At 39.0% G+C, this 12,934-nt stretch overlaps 1 protein-coding gene across 2 annotated transcripts in view; it reads left to right on the top strand.

Moving 5' to 3' along the window:
* whrnb (whirlin b) overlaps positions 1 to 12,934 on the top strand; it is an 82,385-nt gene that overhangs the window by 20,742 nt on the left and 48,709 nt on the right. For both annotated transcript variants that reach the window (XM_060884282.1, XM_060884281.1), the window contains exon 2: positions 10,610 to 10,822. In XM_060884282.1, coding sequence (XP_060740265.1) covers positions 10,610 to 10,822 — 213 coding nt within the window. The remainder of the gene's footprint in view (positions 1 to 10,609; positions 10,823 to 12,934) is intronic.

Genomic DNA, 12,934 nt, shown 5'->3' with positions numbered 1-12,934 from the left:
CCCGATCCTCCGATCACCAACCAGAGCCTTAACCAGTTGAGCCACATTGCCCCTGTCTTAGTGTTAGAGACACTTTTTTTCTTCGTACAACTAAATTGATACGTTGCCAACAACAACCTAACGTTATTCGAGTATGCAAACGGACAGACTATTGGCGAGTACGATACTGTATGATGCTTCGGTGCATGTATGATACGTATCTTTAGCGATTTCATTTTAGGGTTCCCAACATGATTAAAAATTTTATAACAGAGGATTATTTACCGAACAAACTTTTTTATTAGATTGCATGGAGACTAGCTTCAGTTTACTTTTCACATTATCAACTTCTTAGAACATTAATCAAGATTGACATTTAAATAGTCTGATATGTGATTAATATAAAGCACTAAAAATTATAAATCTTTAAAAGCATTATAAATACCAAATTATAAGCCACATGATTCATTCTACAGCTCATGGGGTTCAAAGATGTATTTGTAGTTTCTTTTCCTAGCAGTGAATCATTTACTACACTCCAGCTTGTCATCTCTTCCTGCTCGGTCCCTGAAGGCATGCATTCTGATCTGGAGTGCTTTCATTTTTAGAAAGGCCAGAGCATTTCACAGCCCTGTGCTCAGCATGCCGTGCCATCCACAAGCTCTCACCACGGAGAGGAAAACAAGAACAAAATGCAAACTAGCAGGGACTTGAGAAAACAAGGTTGGGTTAAGAGGCAGGATGCAACGAAGGACAAGAAACCAATGCAGGAGAGAGATATATTTTATAAAAGCGAAGCGACTCTTTCTCGCTTTTTCCGCTCTTGCCAGAATGTTACGTCGTACACGAACAGGCAGTTATGTAACGTATTTGCAACCATTCACACACATAGCAGGTTGGAATCTGTTGATATTCTGTCTCACTGTCTTGTGTTTTTTTATTTGAATAAGCAGTGCAGAGATGATGTCTGGCAGGGTTTTGAGGGAAGATGTGTTAACAAGCTCGCACTCTCTCCAAGGACTCGTATTGGTTGTCACATACATGTTCTCCAGCACTACTAGTTAGCACTGTTAGAGTTTCTTAACTCAAATATCCATTACTACAGAATGAAGAGGGCCTGTGTACTTTTAGTGAAGATCTTGATGAACAAGAAGATTATTCCAGCACAGCAGCTTATTCCCTGCTGCTGCTTCCATACTAAAAATTCATCAAGGTTATTAATTTAGAGTTCTAAATATATTGCCTTATTATCTTTAGGCGTTTATGATATTTAAGCTGTTTTTTTGCTGCACATACAGTAGTCTTATTATATACTCTGTGATTGTGTTGCACTGCATGTATATTTAACCAGACGATCAGTGAGCTATGTGAAATATATAAATAGTGATAGACAAACTAGTTTATTTAGTAAATCAGAAGAAACTAGAGAGGAATTCTGACATCTTAACAGACTGTCTTTCTTTCTAACAAAACTTACATTAAACATGACAGAAACAAAACATGACTGACATGAAAACCTGGATATAACAACGTCCGACCTCACGGCTCACGCACAACAACAATGAATCCCGATCGTAAAGACAACAAGACAGGCACATATAAAGCAGTACATCAAGGTAAACAAGAAACAGGTGAGATGGCAGAAAAACAGAATAGGAAAGAGCGTGGCGATGAGAAAACACCTGCCAGCCCTCCCTCTGGTGGTAGGGCAAGGAACTGTCCTAGCTTATGACAGCTACACAGACCGCACAAATTATTGCGGCATTGATGGAAGGACAAAAATATGAAGAAAGTTTTCTTTTTTCCTAATTAGCAAAGAGGAACGTTAAAAAAAAAAAAAAACAGAAAAAAGACATCTGTTGACGGATGTTAGATTTTCACCCATTTGTGTGTGACTTTGTAATCCCTTGGTTGCGGTTTGTAGATATATTAACATAAGGCATTTATGTTTAAAGGAATTTATCTTGTTTGCAGCAACCAATCACAGGCGATGTTGCACCCTGTGATAGTTCTCCCAGGCGTCATGTCAATGAAATGCAGAGCAAAGCCTTAACAAATGTCCTTTTGCACTGATTTGTTTTTAACCTTATTCTGAGGACATGGTACAAGTGTATATGTCTCGAGTTGTACTAGTAGAGCAGGCCTACTTTTTCTCTCCTCTCGCATGTTTAACCATGTTTCTGGGTCTGTAGTCTGCAGGGGGTTGAGTGCGCATAAGGTTAGTGCGGATTATTCCATATGCATTCCCTCTTGTGCTCAGGGGCAAGAGGACAGGAGCAGCTTGACGATTCAGGAATGCCAAATGGATGGTTTTTGTTTTTTTTTTTCAAAACTGGCTTGTCATGTCTCAAAAACAGTTTTTTTTTTTAGAAAGAAACTACCATATTCCTGCTGCATGTGGCCCATCACTGGAAACTTCTCTCAGGCTTCAGTTGATTCCCGATATAAAGCGCATTATATGCAGAGGATGCAGCTCAGTGAAGCTTGTGTTCCATTATGTTTTTGCTGAAACAAGTAAAATAAAATCCCATAAACTGATTTTCTGGCACAGCTTTGCTTTGAGCACGTTCATGTGCACCGCGGTGTCAGTCCACTCGTCGCAAGCTTAGCATTTGGCTCCGGATTGATGCGGTGATGCAGCAGAAATGAGATTCGTAGTAATGAACATAATAAAAATTCTGGAGGGGTTAATAAAAATCCAATTTCACTTTGGCATGAATATGATTGTTACAGCATGAGCATGTGGTGGTTATATATGTTTATGGACGTCGGACTGCTTCGGTACACGAAGAAACCTAACAAACTTCAGCTTTTTATTTTGTCTTTTTTATGACTTAGGCAGATTTATGTGTTTGCTGTGTTGCAAACTGGTTTCTTGGCAAGTCAATAGACCCATTAGATCTATAAAAAAATAAATGATATAAATTAAAAAATATACATAAATGTATTGTATTGTGGTATCTTCATGACCACTGGTGCAGGAGGTAATGTAGAGCAGAACCATACAACTGTAAAAAGTGGTGGGATTTGAGATCATATCTTATGAAAGCGGCTTGCTCATTAGAGATAATTGTTAGAGAGTTAATAACTTAATTTCAAATTTTAATCTCTACCATTTTTATTCTGTTTCTATAGTTATGTATAGCTTTACTTTAAGACAATGTGAATTGTTAAAAGCGCTATACAAATATATTGAATTGAATTGAATAAAAGTTGGGGGGGCACGGTGGCTTAGTGGTTAGCACGTTCGCCTCACACCTCCAGGGTTTGGGGTTCGATTCCCGCCTCCGTCTTGTGTGTGTGGAGTTTGCATGTTCTCCACGTGCCTCGGGGGTTTCCTCCGGGTACTCCGGTTTCCTCCCCCGGTCCAAAGACATGCATGGTAGGTTGATTGGCATCTCTGGAAAATTGTCCGTAGTGTGTGATTGCGTGAGTGAATGAGAGTGTGTGTGTGTGCCCTGCGATGGGTTGGCACTCCGTCCAAGGTGTATCCTGCCTTGATGCCCTATGACACCTGAGATAGGCACAGGCTCCCCGTGACCCGAGGTAGTTCGGATAAGCGGTAGAAAATGAATGAACGAATAAAAGTTATGATTAGGTATGATGCTGAGATAATCCCATAGACATTTTTTGTAATATCATACAGTATACCTGGAATTCACTTGCAGATTTTTTACAGATCTTTTTTATTGTGTTGAAATATCTAGCAGATCAATTTTTTTTACCAAAAATATATTTTCTAGGTAGATATTTTACTGTTCAGTTAAACACAGATACAAGTCTGAATAGAAGCCATTTTGTCACATATACATTGCAGCACAGGGAAATTCTTTCTTTACATATCCCAATTTTGGAGCTTGGGGTCAGAGCACAAGGTCAACCATGATGCAGCACTACTGGAGCAGAGATGGTTAAGGGCCTTGCACAAGGGCACAACAGTAGCAGCTCGGCAGTGCTGGGGATTGAACCCAGATCCCCGATCAAAAACCCAGAGCCTTAAACGCTTGAGCAACCCCTGCCGCAGTCCCGAAGTCCACAATCACTACATAAATAAGTCTACATACATGTCTATATGTCAGGCTACTACAGAGAATGAATTAGCGTTCAGCTGTTGAGAATACACTAGACATAATGTCACAAAGGTGAGCAGATGTGCTGCAGTCTGATTGGCAGGGTTTCTCTATAAAGACTATAAAAATAATTGTCATTCTCATCTTTATATTATCTCACATCTGGTCAAAATAGAAGCTTGTGTGTAAATAAAAAACAAAGCATGGCCTTTAGTCACCTCATCTGGGCTATTTTCCGTTTAGAGAAGACAGTGCTGCTTTGGCATGGACTCAAAAAATTTGGTGCAGATACCAGTGATGATCTGTGAATCTATTTTATTCAGATGGGAAGAACTGGTGAGGTCAGTGAAGTACCTGATATAAGACTGTAGACCAGGGGTCGGCAACCTTAAACACTCAAAGAGCCTTTTGGACCCGTTTCCCACAGAAAAAAAAATACACAGGGAGCCACAAAACCCTTTTGACCCTTTTCTAAAATGAAGATAACTGCATATATTCGTTTTTACCTTTATGTAAAGTATAGAAAAAACTGTAGTGTGTTGCATTTATGAAATCAATGAACTGCTAACGAGTAAACGAAATTTTATTTCTGCAAGCAAACAAAAATATTTTTAACAGTTTGAACTAACCTTAACAAAAAAGACGCTGGGTTGAAGGTTACTTTCAAATAAAACGTTCAATGTCTAATTGAGTCCTCTTCGTATTCATGACATCAAAATTTTAACTTGCCGGCTGCAGCAAACCAAAAATGCGTCTGCTTCTGTGTGTCGGATTTCGCAAGTTGGCAGTTATGACGCATATTTTGAGCGACAAAAAAATTAAACACGGTTTATTTTAATGTTACAAGAGCATCATAATCTTAGGATTTCATTTTTTTTTTTAAAACTAACTAACTAAAATAAAATAAATTTAAATTAAATATTTATTTTCCAAATCTACATTGAGCCGCAGCAGAAGGATGAAAGAGCCACTTGCGGCTCCGGAGCCGCGGGTTGCCGACCCCTGCTGTAGACATAAAGGGATGGTTGATTGGTACAGTATAAACAGAACCAATAGGTGCCAAGAAAACATTCACTACACCATTACACCACCTCCACCAGCTTGAACTATTGACCCAAAGCAAGATATCTTCATACAGTAGATTCATGCTGTTTACTCCAACTGTTGACCCCACCATCTGCGTACCTCAGTAGAAATCGAGATCTTTCAGACCAGGAAACAATTGTCACAAGCTTCAAAACATCTTCTGCTGTTTGTTATCTATCTGGCTCAAATGTCAATGAATTGTATATGCTTTTCTGTGCACCGTGGTTGTAAAGAGTGATCATTTGAGGAGCTCTAGTCAGCTTGAAGAAATCTGGCCTTTGTTTTGCTGATCTCATTAATAAACAATGTTCTTCTTCCTGCAGATCTTTTACTCACTGAGATTTTCATTGTTGTTGTTTTGTACCGTTCTGTGTAAGATCTAGAGTCGGTTTAGTGAAAAAAATCCCAGGAGATTATATTTAGTTGCGATATTAGTGAAGTCTGCTGAACAAAAAACAAAAAGAGATCGACAAAATCAGCTATAAGAAATGGTAAAACAGAGAAATAGGATTTTTATTATGTGTCTGTGCTAAGAAGGCGTGTGAGGTTATGGGTAAAGGTAAAGGGGTGTACATTTTGAAATAAGATCATCACACCCTTGGATTCTCTTTATTTGGATTTGTTTAAGTATTTCTATTCGAGTTAAGAATTTAAAGACATTATATATCATTTACTGTATCAGGGTGATTTTTATAGATGCCGGTAGCTTCATCCTGAACCAGCGTGTGAATCTAGACTTTCCTGTTAGTTGCACTGTTAGTACGCAAGTCATCATAGACAGTTAATAGAGTGCTATAAGCTTAATAACTGAGTAAAATGCTGAGACTGGAAGAGGACAACATTATCACACAGCTGGCCTTGGATCTGTTTCCTACATGAGGAAGTGACTTCAGACTTTAATCACTCCTGCAACTGGCCTGGTAGTCTCTCTCTCTCTCTCTCTCTCTCTCTCTCTCTCTCTCTCTCTCTCTCTCTCTCTCTCTTCTTTCTTTCCTTCTTACATACCTTCTTTCTTCCCCTCCCTCCCTCCCTCCTTCCATTTCGGCTTTCGGCCATTTTCTCCTCTAATAATGAAACTCTTATAAGTCCTTTTCACTATTCCTAACACTTTTTGAGTGTTTTTCTTAAGATCTTTTTTAAGGGTTAAGATGCTTTATGATGAACTTATCTTTACTAGGATCTTCTCTTTCATTTTAAGGGGAAACGCCCACATTTCTAGGGATTTTCTTAGACTTTCGTCACTAGGAGACACTCATTACACTAAGAATCTTGATGAATATGGGCCCTGGTTTGCAGACAGGGGTCAGTGAGCAAAACGCAGCTACTGCCATTATCTTTTTTCAGCAACATGTATAATGCAATGATATGACATACATGCTGTTGCTGGAAGAGGTTTAATATAAACCTGTAATAGATAGAAAATGTACGAAAGAACAGAAGGAAAGAAGTGCAGATAAATATGTAAGTAAACAATAAAAAAATAAATACAGTCATGGCAGATGTTACAGTATGTGCATAAGAATAGTAGACTTAGACTTACTGTCGTAGACCATCAGGAAGACAAGACCGTTCCTGTTATTAGGTTGTGTAACTAAGAAATGAAGAAATACAAACCCCTCTGGCTTGAACCTTACATAACTGTGACACGAAAAGAAAATGGCAAACCTGTCTATATACTATAAACCATTATATGTTAAATAACATGTTTTGTAATTTATTTATCAGCCTTAGCGGTATGATTACATTGTCCATGAGCTGTTACTATGGTAACATTGACATATTAAGGGCAGTGGTGGCTCAAGTGTTAAAGATCATACATAATTATAACAAACATACACAGCACCATCACTGTATAATGCAGGATTTTGGTGAGGTTTAGGCCATCCTTAAAAATATTCTTGTTTGCCGTAACCTGACCGACCCTGTCAATTTAGGACCGACTCAATTTATTATTTATTTTTTTTGCTTCAAGTCCGACCGACTTGCCGGTTGTACAGTAAATTTGCGTTAAGACCGACCTTTTTTTTTTTACTCTTCAAACAACTAATACAAAAGCAAAAAAATTATAATAACGGGTTCGGGCACCATAATACATCTAAAAAATTCATTAAAACAGCTCGACACCGCTTTAACTTGGCATGAAAAACTGGAAAATTCTGGAAAAACTGTGCCAAGCTTCAAAATAAGGTTTGCAATGATGCGCCCGAAGGCACGGGTTGAAGACATTGAAACTTGAAAAAAAAATATAGACCTACCTACCGACCCTTTTTTTTTTTTTTTTTACTGTTACTGCAAACCAAAATATTTTTAAGGATGGCCTTAGTGTTGAATTTTGGCTTAGTTCTCTCACTCCTGCCCTGGATGATACTACAAATTGATTCGAGGTTGGTTTGTTAGGGGCTTCATATAGGGTTGCATTTCTGCTGTGTTCACACATGAAGACATCTGCTTCGCAATCTCTTCCCGACAAGACGAGCCCATAGGTTTATGGATTATTCATTGAAAGCCTGTCAAAACATTGAAATATTTCTCTTTCCATGTCTCGTCTCTCACTAACTTTCTGTCATTCTGTGCGTGACTGGTGTCTTAGCCTTGGGGGGTAAATGGCTAAATTTGACAGGTGGCTCTCACTAGGTGTTCACTAGCGTTAAAAATAATTTGTTTCTGTCATGTCAGTATGTTAATTTTTTAAACACCAGTCACACACATTGCACCGTAATCAGGGCAGTTATTCTGTTCAGGATGTCAGATGGTATTTACCGAAGAAAGGCGGTCTTTATTTATGGAATGTGGTATTTATATATGGAAATGACCTGGTCTCTGATGCAGTACTGACTCACACACTTGACACTTCACCCTTCATAAAGTCTGTCGCATGTTTGTCTCCTTAATGTTTTAGCGTTTTATCTTTAATCTGAACATTTAGATATAAATATCTCAAAATGTTGGTCTACGTGAACACTAGGTTTTATCGAGAGGCTTGAGCAAAGCTTGGACTGCTGGAGGGAGAATATCCTGAAGCTTCATGACAATCAAATTGTGCAGCTACTGTAGTACACTCATGGGCTCAATCTAGTTTATCTGACTTTATAAAACAGCTTTCTTGTTGATACCCTAGAAGCAGTTCTAGATCCTATTTAGGGTGCTGCTGGCCCTTTGTTTTTCATGTCTGAATAAAATGTCTAAAAAGGAACAGATAGTATTTTTCTTAATCTTCTAGAGTATCTGGTATGTTTTATACAACACCAACAACAACAAAATAATATCAATATCACCACCACCCACAACAACAAAAACAAACATAATAACACCACCACCAACAATAAAAATAATATCATCACCAACAAAAACAAAAATAATAACACCACCAGCAACAATAAAAATAATATCATCACCAACAAAAACAAAAATAATAACAACAACAAAATATCAACATCACCACCACCAACAACAAAAATAATATCAACATCACCAACAACAACAAAAACAAGAATAATAACACCACCACCACCACCACCACCACCTACAACAGCAACAAAACAATATCATCACCACCAACAAAATTAATGTTAACATCACCACCACCAGCACCACCACCACCACCACCCACAATAATAATCAACAAAACAAACAATAAGCCTTAAAGCATTTTTGTGTTGCACATTCTGAGATTTTTTTCTGCTCACCACAGTTATAAAAAGTTATCCGAGTTACTGTAGCCTTCCGGGCACCTTCAAACCTTTCAGATCTCGCTGTTCTCCTCTGACTTTTGTAATCGACGGTTGATTTCCGCCTACAGAACTTCCCCTCACCAGATGTTTTTTGTCTCATACTGAAAAAACTCTAAATTCTGTTTGTATTAAAATCATACCAGATGAGCCATTTACAAAATATCTTGCACTGACAATCAATCCAGAGTCATCGAGTTTACATTCTTCCTCATTCTGATGTTTGAAGGGAACAGAACGGATATATATGCCACATGATTGACTGATAGATGCCATATAGATGCCACATGATTGACTGATTATATAATCATATGAATGAGCAGGTGTACAAGACTTCCAAATACAATGAATGTTGTGAGTTATTATTATTATTATTATTATTATTATTATTATTATTATTATTATTATTATTATTATTATTAGGGGGCACAGTGGCTTAGTGGTTAGCACGTTCGCCTCACACCTCCAGGGTTCGGGGTTCGATTCCCGCCTCCGTCTTGTGTGTGTGGAGTTTGCATGTTCTCCCCGTGCCTCGGGGGTTTCCTCCGGGTACTCCGGTTTCCTCCCCCGGTCCAAAGACATGCATGACATCTCTGGAAAATTGTCCGTAGTGTGTGATTGAGTGAGTGAATGAGAGTGTGTGTGCCCTGCGATGGGTTGGCACTCCGTCCAGGGTGTATCCTGCCTTGATGCCCGATGACGCCTGAGATAGGCACAGGCTCCCCGTGACCCGAGGTAGTTCGGATAAGTGCTAGAAAATGAGTGAGTGAGTGAGTGAGTAATTACCTCTTCATATTTGAATTAGCTAGCATTATTTATATGAAACTAACGCTGTTTATTATTATCCTGTGTAGCTTGCAGTGAGTGTAAAGGTAATTCAGTGCTGTAATATCCGTATTTTTTTTTTAAAGAAACAAGCTTGTGCTTCTGTGATCTACTGTACAGCTGCTTACATCTCAGCGTATTCATAACCGTGTCAGTGTCAATCAGTCAAGCAGAACAGAGTCTTAACAAGAGGCTCCACAGTGTTCCAGACAGTCTTTGTGCTATTGATACATGTACCTCTGACTCATTGCACCCTTTTCTTCTGCTCATGTCTTTTTTCTTTACCTTTCACCTTCTCACTCGCTCAAACGCTCAGAGTAAAAAAAATCCCATCCTTCTGTAAAAGCAGGCGCGCCAGACTCTTATGAACTTCATCCACCAAGCATTGAGGAAGCGTATCTATATATATATATACACAGTCTGGCATGAATAAAACTCCCCGGCTCCTATAAAGCTATCGTATTAAAGGTGAGGAGAACAGGACGGTGTAGTTCTGAGTTTATTTGCTCTACAGGGCTTCTGTACGGAGCGGGGATGGATTCACACAACCCTTACCAGTCTGTCATGCAGAGGAGGTTACTTAAGCCTGCACATGTGCGCACGTCAATCTGATCTGAACGTGATATTAACATTTATTGAAATTAAAGTGTGATGAAGAGCAGTAATTATTTATCTGGCTGGCTTTGCCTGTGTGTGCACTGATGGATTAAATTAACACGCAGACTAAGTGCAGTGATTAATGACATCTGCATAAACAGCGAGACATTTACTCCAGATGTGGAGTGAAATGATAAGGCCTCATTAATTGCTCTCTCGAAAACATACCTCTATCCCCCCTCCTCTTCCTCTTTCTTCTCCTGTTCCTCTTCCTTTTTTCGTTCTACTCTCACATCCTTTCATCCCTCTCGTCCTCCTCGACAGGTGCTGAAGGGATGCAAGAAGCTCTGCTTATCAGTGTGTTCTATGGGGCGGATCCCTGGAGGTTATGTGACCAATCATGTGTACACATGGGTAGACCCTCAGGGTCGAAGCATTTCTCCGCCCCCTGACCTGCAGGAACAGCATACTGTAGGCGGGCGACACTTTAACAGCCAGCGGCGTGGACACGCCCCACAACAGGGGGCGGAGAGAAGGGTAAGTTTGTGGCTTACTTCTTTCTTTTTTTTTTTTATCTATCAGTCATGGGCCTGTACAAAGGTCTAGATAAGCACTTAGCATGACTGAATGGTAACAACAGTTGTCTTGTAGTGCTTAAAGGCAGGGTCTCTGATTTTTGAGAAATGCTTCAGAAAACTGAGTCGGGCCGAATAATAAACAAAAACCAAAACAAAATTCAAGACAAACGTGTAGCCAATGAGCAGAAAGGGGTGTGTCTTGTCAATATGGGCGGAGAGAGTGTTCAGTGCGCATGTCTGACATTAGCAGAAAGCTGTTTTAACATTGACATGGAGGATAAAAACAAAGAAAGAAAGCGAAGAAAGACTTACGATAAGGCAAGAAGTAGGACGTGTTAATATAGGATCAGCTTTCCAGCGCTGGAGAGAACTGAAGGAGCAGGAAGTTGGCCACATATTCACAGATTAGAGATTCCTGAGTCAATAACTCCTGAGCTAAACGCTGTTACTACACAAATAACACATCTTTTCTATCGTAGTAATGTAGAGAGGCAACTACAACTGCGTTTTGTGTAGTAACAGTGTTTAGCTCAGGAATTATTGACTCGGGAAATTCAACTTTACTTAAGACACCGAGGTGCTTTTTTCCTTCTCGATAGGTGAGTAACGTTGGTTTTGCTTTGTTACACAGAACTAATATATGCCGTCCTTTGCATGATTATGCTTGTGTGTCATTTTTGCTTGTTTGTTTATCTGCAATCGTATTGTTCTTCCCTTCAGCTATGATAAAGACACATTTCTTTCCATTAGTTGCCTGGGTTACGTATGTATGTGTGGGCGGAGCTATCAATACAGGGGTGGGACCCATTTGGGTTCGGGGCGTGTTTGTTTCGGTGATTTCAAATGTCAACATTGGCTTTCAAAAATCGGAGACCCTGCCTTTAACTATCTAAAATTAGTTCATATAGATAAGACCAACTTTTGCTAGAGTCATGGACACTGAATAGACGAGGCACAAACATTTTTGCCTATTGTCCATTAAACATTCGTTCACCGTATGTAATGTACCTCAGATGATTACTTCGGTAGAGGCGAAGTAATCAAGAAAATAGGATGAGATAACTATGTAATCACTTGAATCAAAATATTTTCTTGGATTCAATAACATATGCACAGTGCAGTGCTACATCTGTTTATTTATCTTATATGTGTGTAGACGTCTTGTTCACAATGTATATAATGAAATATATACTGTATACAGAATATCGCAATATTTAGGGTTCATATAAACAGTATTTTTGGCATCTGAATCAGTATTGAGTTCATTCAGGTTGATGAAAATAGGTGCATGTAAAATCAGAATACTTTTTCCAGTCTGTAACGCCTTTCTAAACTGTGTTTGTTAATCCAAAACGTGCTTTCTGATATTTTTGTTGTCTTTTCTGTTCTTTTCTCTCTTTCTCTCACGTTCATACCACGTCGCCCTTTTACCGTAATCGATTAATTCTGAACTGTTGCTTTTCCTCTCTCTGCCTTTCGCTCTCCTTCACCCCTCCTGTCAGTCTCGACTCTTTTGCACCTTGTGCACTACTCGGATTTTAACCTAAACACGAAAGCGCTGGCTTCCGGCACTGTATTTGCGTAGGACAGGAGTAAAACAAATGACCAGATATTCTCTACAAGATGATTTTTTTTCTTAACTCTTTTGATGATGGAAGACAATCCTAATTAAAAGTGACAGCCATGTGCTCTGTTTAGACGCAGGCATTCATGGCTAGCAGGAGAGGCATTTCAGAGCAGTGTACGATATGATGTTTTTGCCCAAAGGGAGCTGAGTGATATGAGTCTAGGTCCAGCTCAGGCAACAATCTTTTCTGTCTGTCGGCATGATTTATTTCCCCATCAGAACCAGACAGATCTATAGTCATTTATCATATGAACGTTGCACCTGCATCATAAGATGTTTGTGATTTAGCTGTTTAGACTTTTGAAGGACTTTATAGTGACTTTAGAAGTTATTAAGATATAAAATTATGCTGTATTTGTTCTCTTGTGTCATTGCCAGCTAATAGGTGTACAGTAATAACATTTTGGACAGATATATCAAAATGCTTAATAATTCTAAATAGCT

The sequence above is a fragment of the Tachysurus vachellii genome, chromosome 12 (assembly GCF_030014155.1).
Source record: "Tachysurus vachellii isolate PV-2020 chromosome 12, HZAU_Pvac_v1, whole genome shotgun sequence".
Classification (NCBI taxonomy): domain Eukaryota; kingdom Metazoa; phylum Chordata; class Actinopteri; order Siluriformes; family Bagridae; genus Tachysurus; species Tachysurus vachellii.
Note: the sequence above shows the minus strand (reverse complement) of the source record. Positions and strands in the feature narration are given on the sequence as shown.